This window comes from Nycticebus coucang, chromosome 5, assembly GCF_027406575.1.
Source record: "Nycticebus coucang isolate mNycCou1 chromosome 5, mNycCou1.pri, whole genome shotgun sequence".
Classification (NCBI taxonomy): Eukaryota; Metazoa; Chordata; class Mammalia; order Primates; family Lorisidae; genus Nycticebus; species Nycticebus coucang.
This window is the reverse complement of record NC_069784.1, coordinates 30,908,206-30,926,029: the sequence shown is the minus strand read 5'-3', so window position 1 is coordinate 30,926,029 and position 17,824 is coordinate 30,908,206. Positions and strand designations below refer to the sequence as shown.

The window sequence follows — 17,824 nt, the reverse complement described above, 5'->3', positions numbered from 1 at the left end:
ATACTTTTTCCTAGTGACGAACTGATCTAGATTAAATGCTTGTTAGAGAGTTAAAAGCTCTATAATCTCATGCAGAAATTCAGCCTGTCACTTAGCTATAAAAGGTCACCTTTCTACCCTTAAGACATTCTAGAATACATACATACACAGGTGGGAGATTCTAGCAAGAGACAACTGAAGTCCGCTCAACCAGTATGCTGTGAACATTTTTAAAGATTAGGTTATTTTCAAAAGGAGTTCAAAGCATAGTAAGTATATTCTTTACTCCTGTTTTTGATGAATATAACTTAAATGTGCTGTGGAAGTTTATAGGTTTAAGAGTATTGTGAGATAAAAAGGTTGAAAAACACTGGTCTATGCCCTAGGTAAAGCAAAGAAAAACGAAAAGATTAATGCCAAAAGTAAGAAAATGATATTAAGATATTTATACCTACCAAGGTTCTGAACCAAAGCCATACCATGCCAGCTGCAGTATCTGAAATCCCAGACCTAGTAAAATGGTGTTCTTATTTCCAATTGACCTCATAAGTAAACTCAAGACTATTGTCTGGAAAAAAGAAAACAAACCCAAAATGGTTTATCAGAATAAAAAGAAAATGTTTGGTGACTTTTTAAAATTTCTAATATAAAAAGATTATTATTACCATTTTCCTACAATTTGACTTTTAATAATTGCCTGAATATATCTGAGATCATTGGTCCAGGTGATATAAGCAGATGAAAGAAAGATCTCTCTGCTGATACAGATCCAGACTAAGAAAGAAAACTGAAGACAAAACTTTCTATTCAGAACATTTCTACTAGGACCATTTAAACCAGAAGTTGAAAATGGTAGTCACAAGGTTCTAACTCATGATTTGGAGATCCCTATCATATAGCTTTAAAGAAGTTTTTAGGCTTGAGTTACTCCAAAATGCTTATCCCCCCACCAATAAAGACAAACTGAAGTAGTACAATGATAATCCAGATATTATTTACTTAATCTACTGTTGAGACCATGAAGCTTTTATAAACAGTAAATCAAAATTTAATAAGTATGATTTGGGAGTCATATAACAGAATCAGTAAGAGTACAGACTTTGGAAAAATGGCCTGGATCACAACCTTGGCTCTAAGTGTGTGGCCTGGGCAAGTCACTTCACTCTGAGCCTAACTTTTAGGATAATACCACCTATTTAAAAACCTTGTCATGTGAATTAAATGACATATATAAACTGCTTACTTACCATTGGGCCTAACACATAGTAAGCATTTAATAAAACAATATTATGAGTGCATAGGTTTTCTTGTGAGAAATTCAGCAATGATTTGAGGACATTAGATAATATTTTTTGCTACTCTAAATAGTTTTAAATATACTATATAAGAAAATGTGTAAGGCCAGGTGTGGTGGCTCATGCTTATAAATCCTAGCACTCTGGGAGGCTGAGGCAAATGGATTGCCTAAGCTCAGGAGTTGGAGACCAGTCTGAGTAAGAGCAAGACCCTGTCTCTACTAAAAATAGAAAAATGAGCTGGGCATGGTGGCAGGCATCGGTAGTCCCAGCTACTCAGGAGCTGAGGCAAGGGGATTGCTTGAGCTCAAGAGTTTGAGGTTGTTGTGGTCTATGACACCACAGCACTCTACCCAGGGTGACAGAGTGAGGCTTTGTCTCAAAAAAAGAAAAGAAAAGAAAAATCAGCTGGATGCTGTGGCACACTCCTATAGTCCCAGCTTCTTGGGAGGATGAGGCAGGAGGATTGCTTGACCATAGAGTCTGAGGTTGCAGTGAGCTATATACAATGATACCACTGCACTCTACCTGGGGTGACAGGGCAAGGCTATGTCTTGGTGGAAAAATAAAGGTTGCAAATTAGTCTACAGAAAGTAGAAAAAGAAGTAACTTAGCAAATCACTACTTTATGACAGCCGGTATTCTAAAGCTCAATTATGAAATATAGTAAGTTTAGAATTCTTTAAACTGAGACAGTCTTAACAATTACAAATATGCTAGTAAAAAGCAAATGAAGATTCTTTTAAGGATTTTTGAATAATTATGACTCTTAGCTTTCTTCTTCAATACTTTTCACTTAACTTGTGTGAGTAACAGATTGAGCTCTCTTTAAGATGTGCCTCCCTTGTAGAACTACACCCTTTGGCAGCCACAGCTGGAGTGAACTCACCCAGAGCCAGCAGTTAACCAAACAAAACCTTCAATTGAAAGAAACATTTGGTCGCCCTTTCACTATTAAGCCAGTATTTTCTATTCTGACAAGTATGCTACACACTTTCGCTTTTTATTGCCCCAATCAAATGTAACCTGTATGATCTTGTAATTTCCTTCTAAAGTGGTAAATATCTTATTTTCCATGGCTTGTGGGTGAAGGCTGTGACCAATATTATAAAAATAACCAAAAGATTAGAAATGATTAGGATTCTAGTATCTTTTGATTTTATTTGTAGAATATTATTCGACTGGCTTCAATTAATTATGAAAAAGAAAACTTGAGTGTCCCCAAAGCTCTGTGGCATCAAATTGCCTGGCAAGGACAAGGGACTAAATGCAAAGTTAAATAACTTTTGAGAAACTACTTTCAAGAAAATTCCTAAATGTAGCAGCTTCATCTAAAAAGCTCGTGATTATTCTTCTTCTTCTTTTTTTTTTTTTGTAGAAACAGTCTCACTGTACCGCCTTGGGTAGAGTGCCGTGGCGTCACACGGCTCACAGCAACCTCCAGCTCTTGGGCTTAGGCGATTCTCTTGCCTCAGCCTCCCGAGCAGCTGGGACTACAGGCGCCCGCCACAACGCCCGGCTATTTTTTGTTGCAGTTTGGCCGGGGCTGGGTTTGAACCCGCCACCCTCCTCACTGAGCCACAGGTGCTGCCCGTGATTCTTTTTATGGTACTAGGAACTCACAGGGCAGAAAACATTTGTTCTTATCATTTGTTGCTAAATGCAACCCAAGAGGAAGGAGCACTGTTAAAAAGTAGAGCTTTCACCTATGATGAAATACCTGCCACTTCAGTCAGGAGACAAGGAGAGGAAGAACCTGACCAGCCAGGCCCAGGTCGTGGGAGAGGATGAACTGGCCACGCGTCCTTTCAGGCCCGCCGGTCTAACGAAGCTGACACCGCTCAAGCATAGATCATGAATATTACCAAAGAATGCTTATAAAATGCACTCAACTCATGGCCCTTCATCCCACCCAGTGAGGCAGTAAGTACTCACTTCTGGAAATTGGTATCCTTCCTTCTGTGGGACGCTATTCTCAAAGAATAAATCCCAATTCAATAAAAATGGCTCAGAGGGAGTACATTACTGGCTCCATTTCTATCTTATAGATGTGGTAACTGAGAAAAAATGTGAATATATTTTCCTAAGGCCCTGAGATGAGTCATTAAAACTGGAAATGGAATTACCAAACTCCCCTTCCTGCGGTAGTGTCCTACATACAGAATTAATGCAGCAGGCCTGCTCTGTGGCCCTCCTGCACTCTCCTCCTACCACACCTTGTGACCCCCAGCCCTAAAGGGCAGCGATACTTAATCACATGACATTCTACCTGGAAAACACGGATTTTCTTCTTGAGAGTGGGGACTTTTACTTACCTTTGTATCCCCAGCACCTACTAAGTTCTTAAGTGTTTATGGAAAACATGCATGATTTTTAATGCTACAATATTCTCAACTCAATAATGGAATAAATTACTCAATACAGTGTACCAGACAGAAAAAATATCGGCTTCCCTTATTTAATATAACTTTCATTTTGAAGATGAGAGGACTGGGTCCCAAAGGTTAAATGACTTAACCAAGATGACACAGCTGATTAACAGTTACCCTGATGTCACAGTTTGGTCAGTGGGTCAACAAATATTCAACAAGTTCCTATTAAGTCTAAACAGGTTTGAGGACACAATGGTAGAAAAGTCAAAGTACTGGTCAGCACACGGGCTGCCTTCTAGGGGAGGACATACGGCCATGAGTGTATCTGACAAGGAGGATGCTTCCTGAGGTGCTGCTTGATCAGGATCCAGGGAAGGCTTTTCTTTTTATTTTTTTTCTTTCTTTTTTGAGACAAAGTTGCCCAGTACAGAGTGGAGTAGTGTCATTATAGCTCATTGCAACCTCATATTCCTGTGCTTGAGTGATTCTCCTGCCTCAGCCTTCTGAGTAGCTAGGACTATATAAGCTTGCACCACCACACCTGGCTAATTGTTTGCAGAGGTGGGGATGGGGTCTTGCTATGTTGCTAGGGTTGGTCTCAAACTCTGTGCTGCCTCAACCACTGAAAGAAAGTGCTGGGATTATAGGCATGAGCTACTACGCCTGTCCAGAAAGTAAGTTTAAACAGTAAAGAAGCATGATTAAATTTCATTTTATAAAAATTACTCTGCCAAGTGGAGAATGAAACTCTAAGGGGGCAAAAATGAAGTGGAGACCAGAGGAAGGCCACTGCAATGGCTCAGACTGGGTTCCTAGTAATGAAGACCGTGAGAAATGCTCCAATTCAGGAAATACAGTAGAACCTTCGTAGCTGACCACCTCTCTACATTGACCACCTTAGGTTGACCTAATTTTCACAGACCACACATACACCACATTCGGTAGGCCTAACTTCTTATGTTGACCACACTGTGACAGTCAATTTAAAGAAGTTCAGAAGTATCATTTGATAGACTGGGGTTGGACTAAAGAGAAAGAAAGGAATCATGAATGATATTGACGTTTCTGGCCCAAATAATCAGAAGGAGAACAAGAGCACCGGGGGGATGGAATCCAGATGTTAGTTGTGGCCGTGTTAAAACTGAGATATCCAGCGCATGTGTCACATAGGAACTTAGGAATTAGCCTGGGGGCACATAGAGGTCTTTATATGAAATACTGAGGGGAAAAAATATGTAGACCTTACATCCATGTCCTTTATATAAACATTTATTTAGTGAAAGTGTTAGGAACTCACATACCCCCCTAGTGCCAGCAGGTGATGAGGCCCTTAGCAAACCACAGAGAAAAGACCCCATGGGGCAGCAGCTGTTTGGCTCCCACTAGAAGGGGGTCCCGTCCAGGGTTACCACACCTAATCATTTTGGAGGAGAAGCTATATATCTATAATTTCATATAATATTTCCCCAAATCTAAATGTTACTGCTCATTTTTAAGACTTTTAAAACATTACGTAAAAAACCAATAACCTTTAATTTAGTGCCTGCTGGACTAAAGGCAATGTAGGGTGCTAGAGGGACAGACGTGAATATGATACCTGACCTCCAAATCTACTCACAAGTCCACTAGAGCTCAGAAACGACTGGGGCATCAGAAATAAACACAGGAAGAATCTGTACTATGGTGGATTCTGTACAATGATAGCCATAAGCCCAAGTTAGTATGGGAAGCCAGAAAACACACACTTAGGGTAGGGAAAAGCGAGATAGAAAATACAACAGGAACAAAGGCACAAGGGTAAGAAACAAACAGAGGCACAAATGGGGAGCTATTAGCAGCTCTGTGCTGCTGGGAAAAGGAGAGAAAGACACTGGCCTTTCAGGGCTTGAGAGGTCACGGAGGGACAAGTCATTCTCAACTGTGAACTGCTGCATAAACGACAACACAAGATCGTTCTACATTGGGGTCTATATCTGTAATATTTTAGTAGTTTAGATCTAACAACATAAAAATGTAGTTTATCAATTTTTATATGCAGAGTACACACACCTATTCACCTGGTTTTTAAGTCCAACTCATTTTTTTCTCTGTTATCAGTGTGACTTTTCATCTCAAGCACTTTGGTGCTTCCAGGTAGGCAGCAAAAGCTAAATGGTTCCTCACGGACCTTATCCCTAGTGGACCATGTGGTTGTGCCAGGGCGGATTGCTTGAGCTCACGAGTTTCAAGACCAGCCTGAGCAAAAGCAAAACCCCATCTCTACTAAATACAGAAAAACGGAGGCAAGAGGATTGCTTGAGCCCCAGTTGGAGGATGCTGTGAGCTATGACACCTTGGCACTCTACCCAGGGCAACAGCCTGAGACTTAGTCTCAAAAAAAAAAAAAAAGCCCCTACCTTCCATTTTCTTTAAAGTAGAACAATGGAAGTTGCAATCTAGTACTCTGGATCTAAGGTAGGTAAAAGGGTTAACTTAGAATAGATCATTTTCAGAAAGTATAGAAGCAGCAAAGCCAAATAAGCAAGAAAGGGGACGCTTTTTCACAGAAAAGAGAAAGACCCTATGTGAGAGAATTATGGTCAGAGATAGTTTGGAGGCCAGAAAATTGCCTAAGAAAAGCCATATCCCTATGCTAATTAATACCTTATTCATCAAACAACCACTATTTACCATCTGGGCTTCCAAAGACCCATACTTTGAAGTTATTCCTCTGCTCAAAATCCTCTAATGGCTTTCTATCTTACACAGGTCTTACGATGACCTACAAGGGCCCTCTCCATCGTAGCCCCTCACTAACTCTCGGACTTCACTTCCTAACACCCCCTCCTTGTTCACTCCACTAGTGCCGTACTGGTCCCCTTGCTATCCTTACACACACCAGGTTCGGTCTCTCCTCGGGGTTTTGTTTCTGTTCTCAATGCGTGTAATTCTCTTTCTCCAGATATTCCCACAGCTTGTTCCTTATACCTTTAGGTCTCTGCTCAAATGTTACCTTGCATCAAGCAAGACCTTCCCCTGACCCATAACACTTTGCCTCCAGTTACTCTCTCTGTCCACTTTTCCCCTTTTCTTTGTAGTTCTCCTTATATCTGATGTATTTATACCAACTTATTTCTTTTCTGTCTTATCCCACCAGAATGTAAATGCTACAATAGCAGGAATTTAGTTAAGTTCACTGTTGTATACCTAGTGCCTGACACATGACAGGCATCTGATAATACTTGTTCAGTGAGTAAATTGACAAAACAAGGACTAATAATAGACATAAAATTTCTAACTTGATACAAGTGTATACTCTAGCATACATCAATAAACTGGCTTTTTGGTTTACACATCATGTATTGATTAATATATGTCCACCCCCAAAATACTAGTTACCCTAACAAAAATGGGCTCCTGAAATAACTAACCTCGGATTCCTGACTTTGGTGACTCTACCATGATACTCTATAAGGCCCCATTTCAGGGGCCAGCCAGGGTCACCCTCTATAACATCATTCCAAATGAAAAAGAAACTCACCTGTGCAATAATGGAAAGAATGCCAAGGACTGCTATAAATGCTGCAACACTTTCTGGTGAAAATTTCATTATCTAGAAAGTTTCCAGAAAAAGTAATATTAATGAATGAAAATGTATAACAGCATACTAAGGCAACTACTTATCCAGAGTGTGCCGAAAAATGTACACTCATTTTAAGAAAGGAAAAAAACTGTATTAAAATTGTGATAACCTCTTGTATATACCTCTTGTAATTGCAGAAGTCGAATGTGAGCTGAGAATCACAAACTCAATACAGTTTTTTTCCTTTCTTGAAATATGTATACATATTTTTTGGCACCCTCTGTATATTAACATTAAATGGGCCAGAAATAATAAATGTGACTCATTTATAAAGAAAGAATTCTTTAGAGAAAATAACTTGAGTCTTAATATACTAAAAGGACCTACTTACACATGGCAGGTCCCTGGATTCGAATATTCAAAGTTGGAGACAGCTACCAAGCACTCAGAATCGTTTTACAAATAAATATTGTAGCATCTTGTGCTTTTCACTGGTAAAGCCTTGATCTCTGCCTAGTCTACTATGTCAAGGAGAAAGATACTGTTTGGAGCAAGTGATGGATTAAATCATCCCATCACCTCTATAAGCAACAGATAAACCTTGTACACTGATGGGGAAAACTGCACCTTTTTTTATTGAAACCAAGAATCCTAGTGTACAAAATCCCCCATAAGAAATGCACAAGGAGCATCAGCTGCACCAAACAGAAGGTTAGGTTTAATGGACTGTTTACAAAACGGCATCCATGTGTAAGGGTCTCTACTGTTCCAGCTTTCTCAAGAGTAAATGTTTTTATCATGGCATTAAATTATGAAAGTGGTAGAATAGGATTTTACCTGTCTGAGGTATAAAAAAAAGCTGGAGTATTGGCCCGCCTCCGGCAGGTAGGAGAGGAACACCGTGATGCAGATGAGCAGCACTATGGAATCCTGGCCCACTTTTTTTAAGGACTAGAACAAGAAAAAGACCGACAGAAGGTTTTACATCAAAAACACTGAAGAAGATTCCTTCTGGCAGCACACACAAACATGACCAGTTGCCCTTTTTAGTTATTTCATTCTCCCCCAAACTATTTTGAAAAGTAATTCAAAACGTTTTAAAAAATAAAATCCTTCAAGATGTTTTCCCAGAGCAAAATAGTAATGTTGCACTGAATCACAAGAAAACGAAAGTGTCAACTCACTGCGAAGGGGTCGGCCTGCTCCCAGGAAATGGGAGCTCCCCACGATGCTGGCCGCATCTTCTCAGGCAACGACTCTGGCACAGCCACAAGGATAAAACAAATATCTAGCAAAGCTATTGCTGTCGCTAAGACCACCACTAAGCTGTCCCCGTACACTCGTCCAAGGTAAGCTCCAATTGCAGGACTAGTGACTAAACTTGCAGCAAATGTTGCTGAAACCTGAAACAAATGAAGGGTAAAAATAAATTAGTCAAGACACCTGTTTACTTCTAACAGCCCCCTAACTCCTTTAGTAATCTTTACTTAGGAGAAACTTCTGTTGCATTCTCCCTTTCCTCCGCCTACCTTCTCTCACACTCTCCTTTTGCAGGAAAACAAAAGAATTCAAGTCTTGCCTTAGAAAGACATAACAACCTTTCAGTACAGTGGCTTCCCACTTTCTTTTACACCTTGGAGCCCTTTGTTCCAATAAATCCAATCAACAAATTCATAGGTTAAACAGATGTTAAAAAAGAAAAAAATACTGGTTTAGCTGAGGAACCGTCGAATGCTCCCTCCCTGACGGCCAGTCATGTAACTCCACTAATGTACTGCTCTGTGAAAGGGATCCAAAGTCCACTGTTCTGAGGAGATCCAATTTCGTTGTGATTTCTTCCAATATTAAAATTAAAACTAAATGAACATTTATTTTGACACATATTAGGATGAAATAAAGCTTGAAGACTTTTGAAATTTCTCTTCTCATCAATAATAGCATTAAGTTTTCCTGGCACAAAACTAAATTTGCTGATCTTTTTCGGTGGCAGGCTTATGACAATGAAGATCACACATACCAGACATTGAGAGTATCTCTAAAATTCTGAAGAAGTCTATCAAGCCTGGTGAAGAGGGTGATTGAAGTAGGGAGGACACAAGTAAAGAAATGCTCTTAACCTCAGACATATCTGGCCTACTGGACAAATGGCCTGCAAATTAGTAGAAGTGACAGCAGATAATTCCTGACAGAAGCCACACTCTTAGTCAGGCACAAGGGAGCCTGCCTGTAGTCCCAGTCACTCAAGGCTGAGGTGGAAGGATCACATGCCAGAAGTTCAAGTCCAGTACCAGTAGAGGATAATGAGAAATTAATGTTGGAATTTTATTGTTTCTATGCTATTTCTGACTTTTGGATGGAGAATTTAAACTCCATAGCAGTACTTATTTGCAGCTGTTTTTGCTCAAGACAAGCAATTCAACCTTCAAAGGTCAATTATTTTAACAAATACATAAAATTCTAATAACCTCAGTCATCTAGCTATCAATCCCAATGTCCATCAACTGTAAATGGATAAACAAAATGTAGAATACATCATACACTGGAATACACTACATGGAAATAAAAAGAAACAAATAGGATGGTGCCTGTGGCTCAAAGGAGTAGGGCGCCAGCCCCACATGCCGGAGGTGATGGGTTCAAACCTGGCCAAAAACTGAAAGAAAAAAAAAAGGAACAAACACTGACACACAGTATCAACATGGATGAATATCAAAAAATTATGCTTAAGTGAAAAGCTAGACATAAAAGACTACATTTTATATGATTTCATTTATATAATATATAAAATTTCTAGAAAGTAGATCTGTCAGCTGTCTGGGATGAGTGGCGAAATAGGGATGGATGGCAAACGGGCATAAGGGAACCCTTTGGGCCGACAGAAATGTTCTAAAACTGGATTGTGATGGCATCTGTTATGGCAGCCCTAGCTGTGGTCTGCACAGGGGAGCCCTAGCCCTTCCTGTGAGAGGCCGTGAGGTATCTGAGGACACTCACAAAGATCACTCCTGCAAAGCAGTGAGCAAAGGGCAGAGGTGCAGGGGTTTTACGTCATGTCCCTTCTCCCTAATTCTCCTCACCTGGTGGCCATTTTTTTCTGGTTAGAAGAGGACCACAAAGATCTTATCCCCCTTTTATCTGCATCCATACTGTTTCCAGAAGATCTAAGTGGTCAATTGCCATAACATGCGTTTAATACACAAAATCTCCAGGTTGAAAATTGTTAATTTCAAAGCTTTGGCTATGGCATAACCAATTACTTCAGTCAAAATCCCACACCCCCACATCTGGATTATGGTGATGGATGCATAACTGTATAAATTTATAAAATTCACCAAACTATACATATCTAAATGGTTAAATTGTATGGTATGTAACCACAGCTTCATAAAGCTATACTGAAACACATCACTGTCCTGCTTCTGGCTAAGAATGACGTGTGTTATTGTGCCTACAGCAGCCATTCCACTGCTACATTTAACAGGTGATAGATTCATTGGCCATTATTTAGTTTACCGGAATAATGTTTGGGAGTTGGCAAACTACATTTCTGTGGCCTAAATCTAGCTAAGAATGGCCCTTACATTTTTAAAGGGTTATAAACATATATACGCATGCAAAACAAGAAGATAGAGACTGTACATGGTCTACAAGGACACAGGAAAGGTTCACTGATCTTCAAGCTAGACGCAAGCCTCTTGTATTTTAGACTAGGCATTGTAGTAATTATTTTTTAAACACATGTAATATTACGTAATTCTTAATTTTAGAATTCTGTCAAATAGGGCTCTAAAGAGGTCAAATACTCAATTGTAATTTCAATTCTGACATGATATAAATGGTTCCTGAATGCAAAGTATTAGAACTTACATGCCTTTTTAAGTAAAATGAAAAAAAATTTAAATATAGTCTAATGGATGATTTTATTACAAAATACACACTCTGCAAAAAATAAATCTTGTAATGCAAAGGTTTGGACACCTTATAATATACTTTAAAATAACGTATTTTTCAGTAGGTAGAAAAAATACAGAATAAATACACATACCAGTCCATAAGCCATACTTCTTTCGTGCTCTTGGGTTATATCTGCTACATATGCAAATACCACAGAGAAAGTCACTGCAAAAACCCCAGAAACAGAGATAACAGCAAAGTACCACCTAAGAATGAAAGATCATTGAAAAGAAATGGTTAGAATAATTATTGTTACTTTAACCTTTCTTCGTTTTTAAAAGTTAATTAGAGTAAGAACAGTTTACTACAATAGTTCAAGAATTAACTTCTAGAAATCATAAGCCACATATATTATGAAAACATAGGGCCAGAAGCAGCCCTTCAATAGCAATTCAGTTACTATACAGGAATACTTAAAATTAGATTAGATATTCGGATAATCTTTTACCCAACGGTTGAACTGTTAAGTGGCTTTGGTGTTGTTTCTACTAAAAATAGCAATAAATTAAAGTCTATTATAATCCATCTATTACTATTTTCTACCACCATAGTACACAAAACACAAAATTCAGTAAATAAAACTGATGAACAAGTTTCTTCCTATTTATTTTGAGCTTATACATAGAAACTAGATGTTTTCTGTAAGTTATCTTTAGCTCTTCGAATGTTGGCAAAACAAACAACTCAGTCTTTGCATAGAAGAAATCTGGACGTTAAGAGTTCAGTGTTCATAAAATTGAGAAGAGACAGTTACTATAAAGAGTGAACAAAAGATATTTTTAAAAAGCAAAACATAATTTTGGTATATATGATTCCAAAATATCTACCTAAGAATAAGAAGTTTCTACTATAATTCTGATGTTTAGTTTTTAAAAATCATTTCTAATCATAGTAAACTTTAAAATATCATTTCACCAGGAGTTTATTGCTACTAAAATTGTTCTAATATACTACTTTCCACAGCAAATTCTTTGTTTATTCACTAGATTCTTCTGATGAGATTTCCTTTCCATGAGTAGTCTTCATCAAGAGTCTTTAGAGTTGTATCTAACCTAGGTTAGTTGTATCTAACCTAGATGCTGCTGCATATATATATACCCTTGAGCCTTTCCAGACAACACCATGGAAATACAGCCTCTGCATGAGGTACAATTAACTAACATTAATACTCAGTGGAACAGAAAGAACATTACTCAGAGAATAAATCTACAACCTGGGATAATTAGTCTCTTTCTGTCAGCTTTCCTTTCTGACCTCCCCAGTGAAAAAAAATTCTGATTTTAATCAGGTGGCCTTGAGCTTAGCCTCTTCTAACTAGGAACAGTGTAAGCCTGATATCTGACTAAGGAGATACAGGAGAAGTTGGATGGGAATTCTATAAAGCTTCCTTAAAAGAAGATGGCGAGTTTCCTTAACCACTCCTTCCATCTTGCTGCCTGGAGCTCAAGTAGCCAATTGGACAGCGAGGTGAGGACTGAGAATGGCAGAGCAGCAAGACAGAAAAAGCTAGGTCCCCTGGATCTGCCATACCAGCTCTAGACTTTTTTGATATAGGTAGAGAAATAAACTCCCTTGATTTTTTATTTCTGGCTTTAGTGATAAATAACAAAGCCTATTCTTACTGAATGTAAATAATGATAAACTTTGTGTATTTTTAACACTATATTTAAGGAAAACTAGTTAGCAATCCTATCTAGTCCTCCAAATATTGTTTTGAAATTTGGGCTATGAAATCTAAAAGCAGGTTAACCAGTAGTCTAGACCTATCAAACCTCAGCTGCAGACAGGTACCGATCCATGGCCTGTTAGGAACTGGTCCTCACAATAGGAGGTGAACCACAGGGCCAGACAGCAGAGCTTCATCTGTATTTACAGCTGCTCCCTGTCGCTGGCACCACTGCCTGTGCTCCGCCTCTGTCAGATCAGCAGGAGCATCAGGTTCTTGAGAACCCTCCTGTTGTGCCCTCCTTATGAGAAACTAGTACGTGATGATTTAGGTGGAGCTGAGGCAGTGACGCTAGCACTGGGAGCAACTGCAAATACAGATTATCATTAGCAGAGAGGTCTGACTGCACACAGACCATAATAAATCAAGTACTTGCAAAATCATATCAGAATCATCTATCCCCACCCCCTGGTCTGTGGAAAAACTGTCTTCCTGCAACTGGTGCCAAAAAGGTTGGGGACCACTGGTCTAAATGCTTCCAATATCATTATCTAGTTCTAAAACCTTTATCAAGTATTACTTAGCTACTTTATTCTTAGGGGCCTTCTCCATGTGAAAGAATATATTAGAAAAATAAAATCAAAATCTATATAGATAAGATGGCAAGAAAAGTGAATGAAATCAAGGAATTAAGAAAGCAGTAACAGAAATTGGTAATTTAGTTGCTATACTATGAATACACACATACCATGGACTGATCTTCATTAAAGGAATTGGGGCACATGTGAAAAATACTGTTAGCAGCAAGAAGGATTTTCGGCCCCAAACATCAGAAAGAGCACCAATAAGTGGGGCACTGAGGAATGACAACAAACCCTAAAAAAAATTAAATGAAAAAAAAAATGTATATTATATGTTCATGAACCCGAAATAAATCATTTTACCACCATAGAAGAATTTTAAAACAAGTTTATTTTTAAAATAAACATATCCCTATACCTTGGATATAACTTTATTTCTTATCTCTGTATCATTTCAAAATACCCAAATAGTCTAGAATCATCTTCAGGGCTCTGGCTGGGTATTAAATATGAAATGCTCTAATGAATTCTCAATCACAGTAACTCCACAGTAGCAATTCTAGAAAGATTATATGCTAATTATCTATTTTTATATCCACAGGCTATTATCTGTAAAGTTGGTCAAACTGGATGAGGAGTAAAGAATCTGGGCAATAATGAACACTTTACCATACTGATCTAGTTTTATACTTATGATTAGTATAGTTTTTAGTGTAGTTTACCCCTCTTCAATCTATATTCTTATTATTAGCTTATAAAAGCCTTAAGATCTCTGGAATAAGAATGCCAAAATATGGCCAAGTGCAGTGGCTCATGCCTATAATCCTAGCACTTTGGGAGTCTGAGGGGGATTGCTTGAGCTCAGAAGTTTCAGACCATCTTTTTTTTTTTTTTTTTTTTTTGAGACAGAGTCTCATTTTGTCACCTCGTAGATTGCGGTGGCATCATAGCTCACAGCAACCTCAAACGCTTGGGGCTCAAGCGATTCTCTTGCCTCAGCCTCCCAAGTAGCTGGGACTACAGGTGCCTGCCATGACACTGGCTATTTTTAGAGATGAGGTCTTGTTCTTGCTCAGGCTGGTCTCGAACCTGTGAGCTCAGGCGATCCACCCACCTCGGCCTCCTAGAGTGCTAGGATTATAGGTGTGGGCCACCTTGCCTGGCCTGAGGCCATCTTGAGCAAGAGTGAGACTGTCTCTAGTAAAAATAGAAAAAACTAGCTGAGTCTGGTGGCACATGCCTGTAGTCCCAGCTACTTGGTAAAGTGAGACAAGAGGATCGCTCAAGCTCAAGAATTTGAGGTTACCATGAGCTATGACACCATGGGGATTCTACCCAGGACAACAGAGTATGACTGTCTCAAAAATAAACAAAAAAGAATACCAAAATAAAACACTTGAGGAATCTATCATGATGTGGTTTATTATTATTATACAGAGTTGGTTATATAGTTGTCGAATCATATTTAAAACCCAGGTAGTCTAAAATGTATAAAGCAATCCTCAAAATAAGCTTGATCTAATTATAAAAATTATCATTTATTTGATTAGTCAATTAACTAACTGAATATGCTGGCAGAATCATGTATATACACACACACATATGTTTATATGTGTGTATGACTGATCCTACCTTTACTCCTTGAATTAGGCCATTCATCAGAAATGTATGTTTAGGGAAGGTTTCATGTAATACCTAAAGAATGAAAATAGAAAGCACATGCTACATTTTAGTCTTGGTAAAATTTCTACAATGACATTTTCAAACACCCCTACATTAATACAATATAATTTTATTTCATATAAATTTTCAGATTGGTATGATACTACACATGCATATGAGTACATGTGAACAAACAAACATTTATATGGCATTTACTATGTTATGGGGCCTTCAGCTGGGCGTTTTACATATATTCAGTTAATTCCTCATAACAGCCCTATCGAAAAATTAATACCCAAGAGGTGAAATGTCCTGTCCAAGATCACATGATCAGGAAGTGCCAAAGCTGAAACTGAACCCAGGCGGTCAGGCTTTAAGCCTGTGCTTGTAATCAATCACTATGCTATGCTTCTTCCCAACACAACTCACTCACAACTTTCAGATGGCTTTACAAGGAAATTTTAGTTGCCACATAGTGGATTCTAGAAAAGTAAGAAAAAAAAATATCAACCTATGAAAAGAAATAACAAGTTGTTCTATCCTTTTCATGCTCTGTTCTTAAATCACATGGCATCAATTTGTTCCATGGGCAACAAGTGAACCAGTGGGAATCCAACGGAAAAATAAAAAATAGCAGCTACCATTTTTACAGCCTATGTGTCAAGGGCTTTCTATCTACATTTATTTAATCCTAACGACATTATGATTAGATAATATTACCACTTTACAGATGAAGCAACTGAGTTCTTGGTTAATTTAGAAGCCAATGCTTCTTTCATTATACAAGGGTCTTCTCAGTAAAAACAACAGAGTGTCAAGGTGGGGAACAAGAAGGAGGGGAACTCTGTTTTACAGTCAGGAACACTATGCTAAGTGTACTTTCTGACATCTTGCAAGGAGAACTCTTACGATTAGAATTGCTCCCTTTAGTTACTCTTCTGTCAAAAATTTCCTCCTTGTATGTAAAAATGAAGAAAAACAGAAGTGTAAACAAAGAAAATCATTAACATAGGAAAACCACATATTCAAGATATCGATATGTTTTATATCAGTAGTTCTCAAATGACAGCAATGTCCCCCTCCCCGCCCCAGGGGATATATGGCAACTTCTGGAGATATTTTTGATTATCATAACTTGCAGACGGGAGAGAGGGAAGACACTACTGATGTCTGCTAAGTAGAGGTCAAGAATGCTGCAATGCCCAAGTCAGCCCCCAACCACAAATAACTGTTTGGCTGAAAATGTCAATAGCGTTGGGGCTGAGAAAAGCTGTTATTATTTATAACAAAGAATAACAAATCTAAAGAAGCAGTCTATAGTTTTTTTTTTTTTTCTTTAGAGGACCAGATAGTATTTTCAGCTTTTCCCAGCTTAGCAGGTCACACAGTTTCTGTCCTAAGTACTTAACTCTGCCCTTCTAAAACAAAATCAGTCATAGGCTACATATAAATGAATGGGTATAGCTGTGTCCCAATAAAATTTTATTTTCAAAAAAGAGTATATGAGAAGGATTTGATTTTTTGGCCATACTTTCCCAGTCACTGTATTACTAAAGGAAAAGATTTAAATGCCTTAGCCTAGTATCCTAAAACCTTTCACAATCAACCCAAATCTGTCTTCTAATAATCACCGGGAGACTAAGGCAAGCCAAATTTTTCTAGGTATAAACAACAGGTTTGGTGTTATACAGAATGAAGAACATAGCAAATGCACGAAGCTTTATAACATGCTACAGCTTATCAGTAATGATTCACTTTGCCACATTATCCTCCATTCTAATCACTCTGTTCTCTTCACTGTTACCGAAATATTCCTATGTTTTCCAATAATCATAAATTTATACATGACATCCTGTTCATTTTGAATGTTCCCCTTATTTTCTCTATCTAGCCAACCTGCAAAGTTTCCAAATTGCTTCTCTGCTACCAAACTTTTCTCTCCAAAGCAATCAATTCCCTTTTAGAGCCATATAACTTCTAATAAAATTTAAACAGAGAGACAAATATAACAAGTAATTCAAATGTTGTAAAGATTTTTGATCTGGGCTGGGCGCAGTGGCTCAATCCTAGCACCCTGGGAGGCTGAGACAGGAGAACTGCCTGAGGTCAGAAGTTCGAGACTACCCCAAGTAACAGCATGACCCTATCTCTACCAGAACAAGAAAAAACTAGCTGGGCGTTGTGGCAGGTACCTGTAGTCCCAGCTACTTGGGAAGCTGAGGCAGGAAGATTGCTGGAATCCAGGAGTTGGAGGTTGTAGTGAGTTATGATGATGCCATTGTACTCTAGCCAGGGTGACAGAGCAAGACTCAGTCTCAAACACACACACACACACACACGTACGCACGCACGCACTTGTACAAAAATTAAAGCTTTACGCTTAAAATTCATTAACATTGAGCTGGGTACAGTGGTATATTCCTGTAGTCCTACCTACTCCAAATGCTAAGGCCGGAGGACTGCTTAAAGCCAGGATTTTAAGATTAGCCTGTAAAACATAGCCAGATTCCCTTTAAAAAAATCATTAATATTTAAACTTTTTTGAGGAGATTCTTGATTTTAAAAATTTAATAGATAAAAAATGAAAAAAGGTAAAGAATTCTGAATAATACTACAAACAACACTACCTAAAAACAGTAACATCATTTTGCCACTTTAAAATTCAAGTACAAAGATCAAACATGGGATTTATAAGTAACTATTATGATAATCATGGAAAAATAAAGTCTTAAAGATACCATAGCAGTTGTTTC

At 38.3% G+C, this 17,824-nt stretch overlaps 1 protein-coding gene across 1 annotated transcript in view; it reads right to left on the bottom strand.

The window, feature by feature from the left end:
* The window catches only part of MFSD14A (major facilitator superfamily domain containing 14A), a 41,673-nt gene that overhangs the window by 6,552 nt on the left and 17,297 nt on the right, over positions 1-17,824 (bottom strand). Inside the window, exons 3-9 of the mRNA XM_053592088.1 lie at positions 15,042-15,104; positions 13,577-13,704; positions 11,254-11,368; positions 8,393-8,611; positions 8,046-8,159; positions 7,167-7,238; positions 435-547 (exon numbers count right to left, since the gene is read on the bottom strand). Of these exons, the coding sequence (XP_053448063.1) occupies positions 435-547; positions 7,167-7,238; positions 8,046-8,159; positions 8,393-8,611; positions 11,254-11,368; positions 13,577-13,704; positions 15,042-15,104 (824 nt within the window). The remainder of the gene's footprint in view (positions 1-434; positions 548-7,166; positions 7,239-8,045; positions 8,160-8,392; positions 8,612-11,253; positions 11,369-13,576; positions 13,705-15,041; positions 15,105-17,824) is intronic.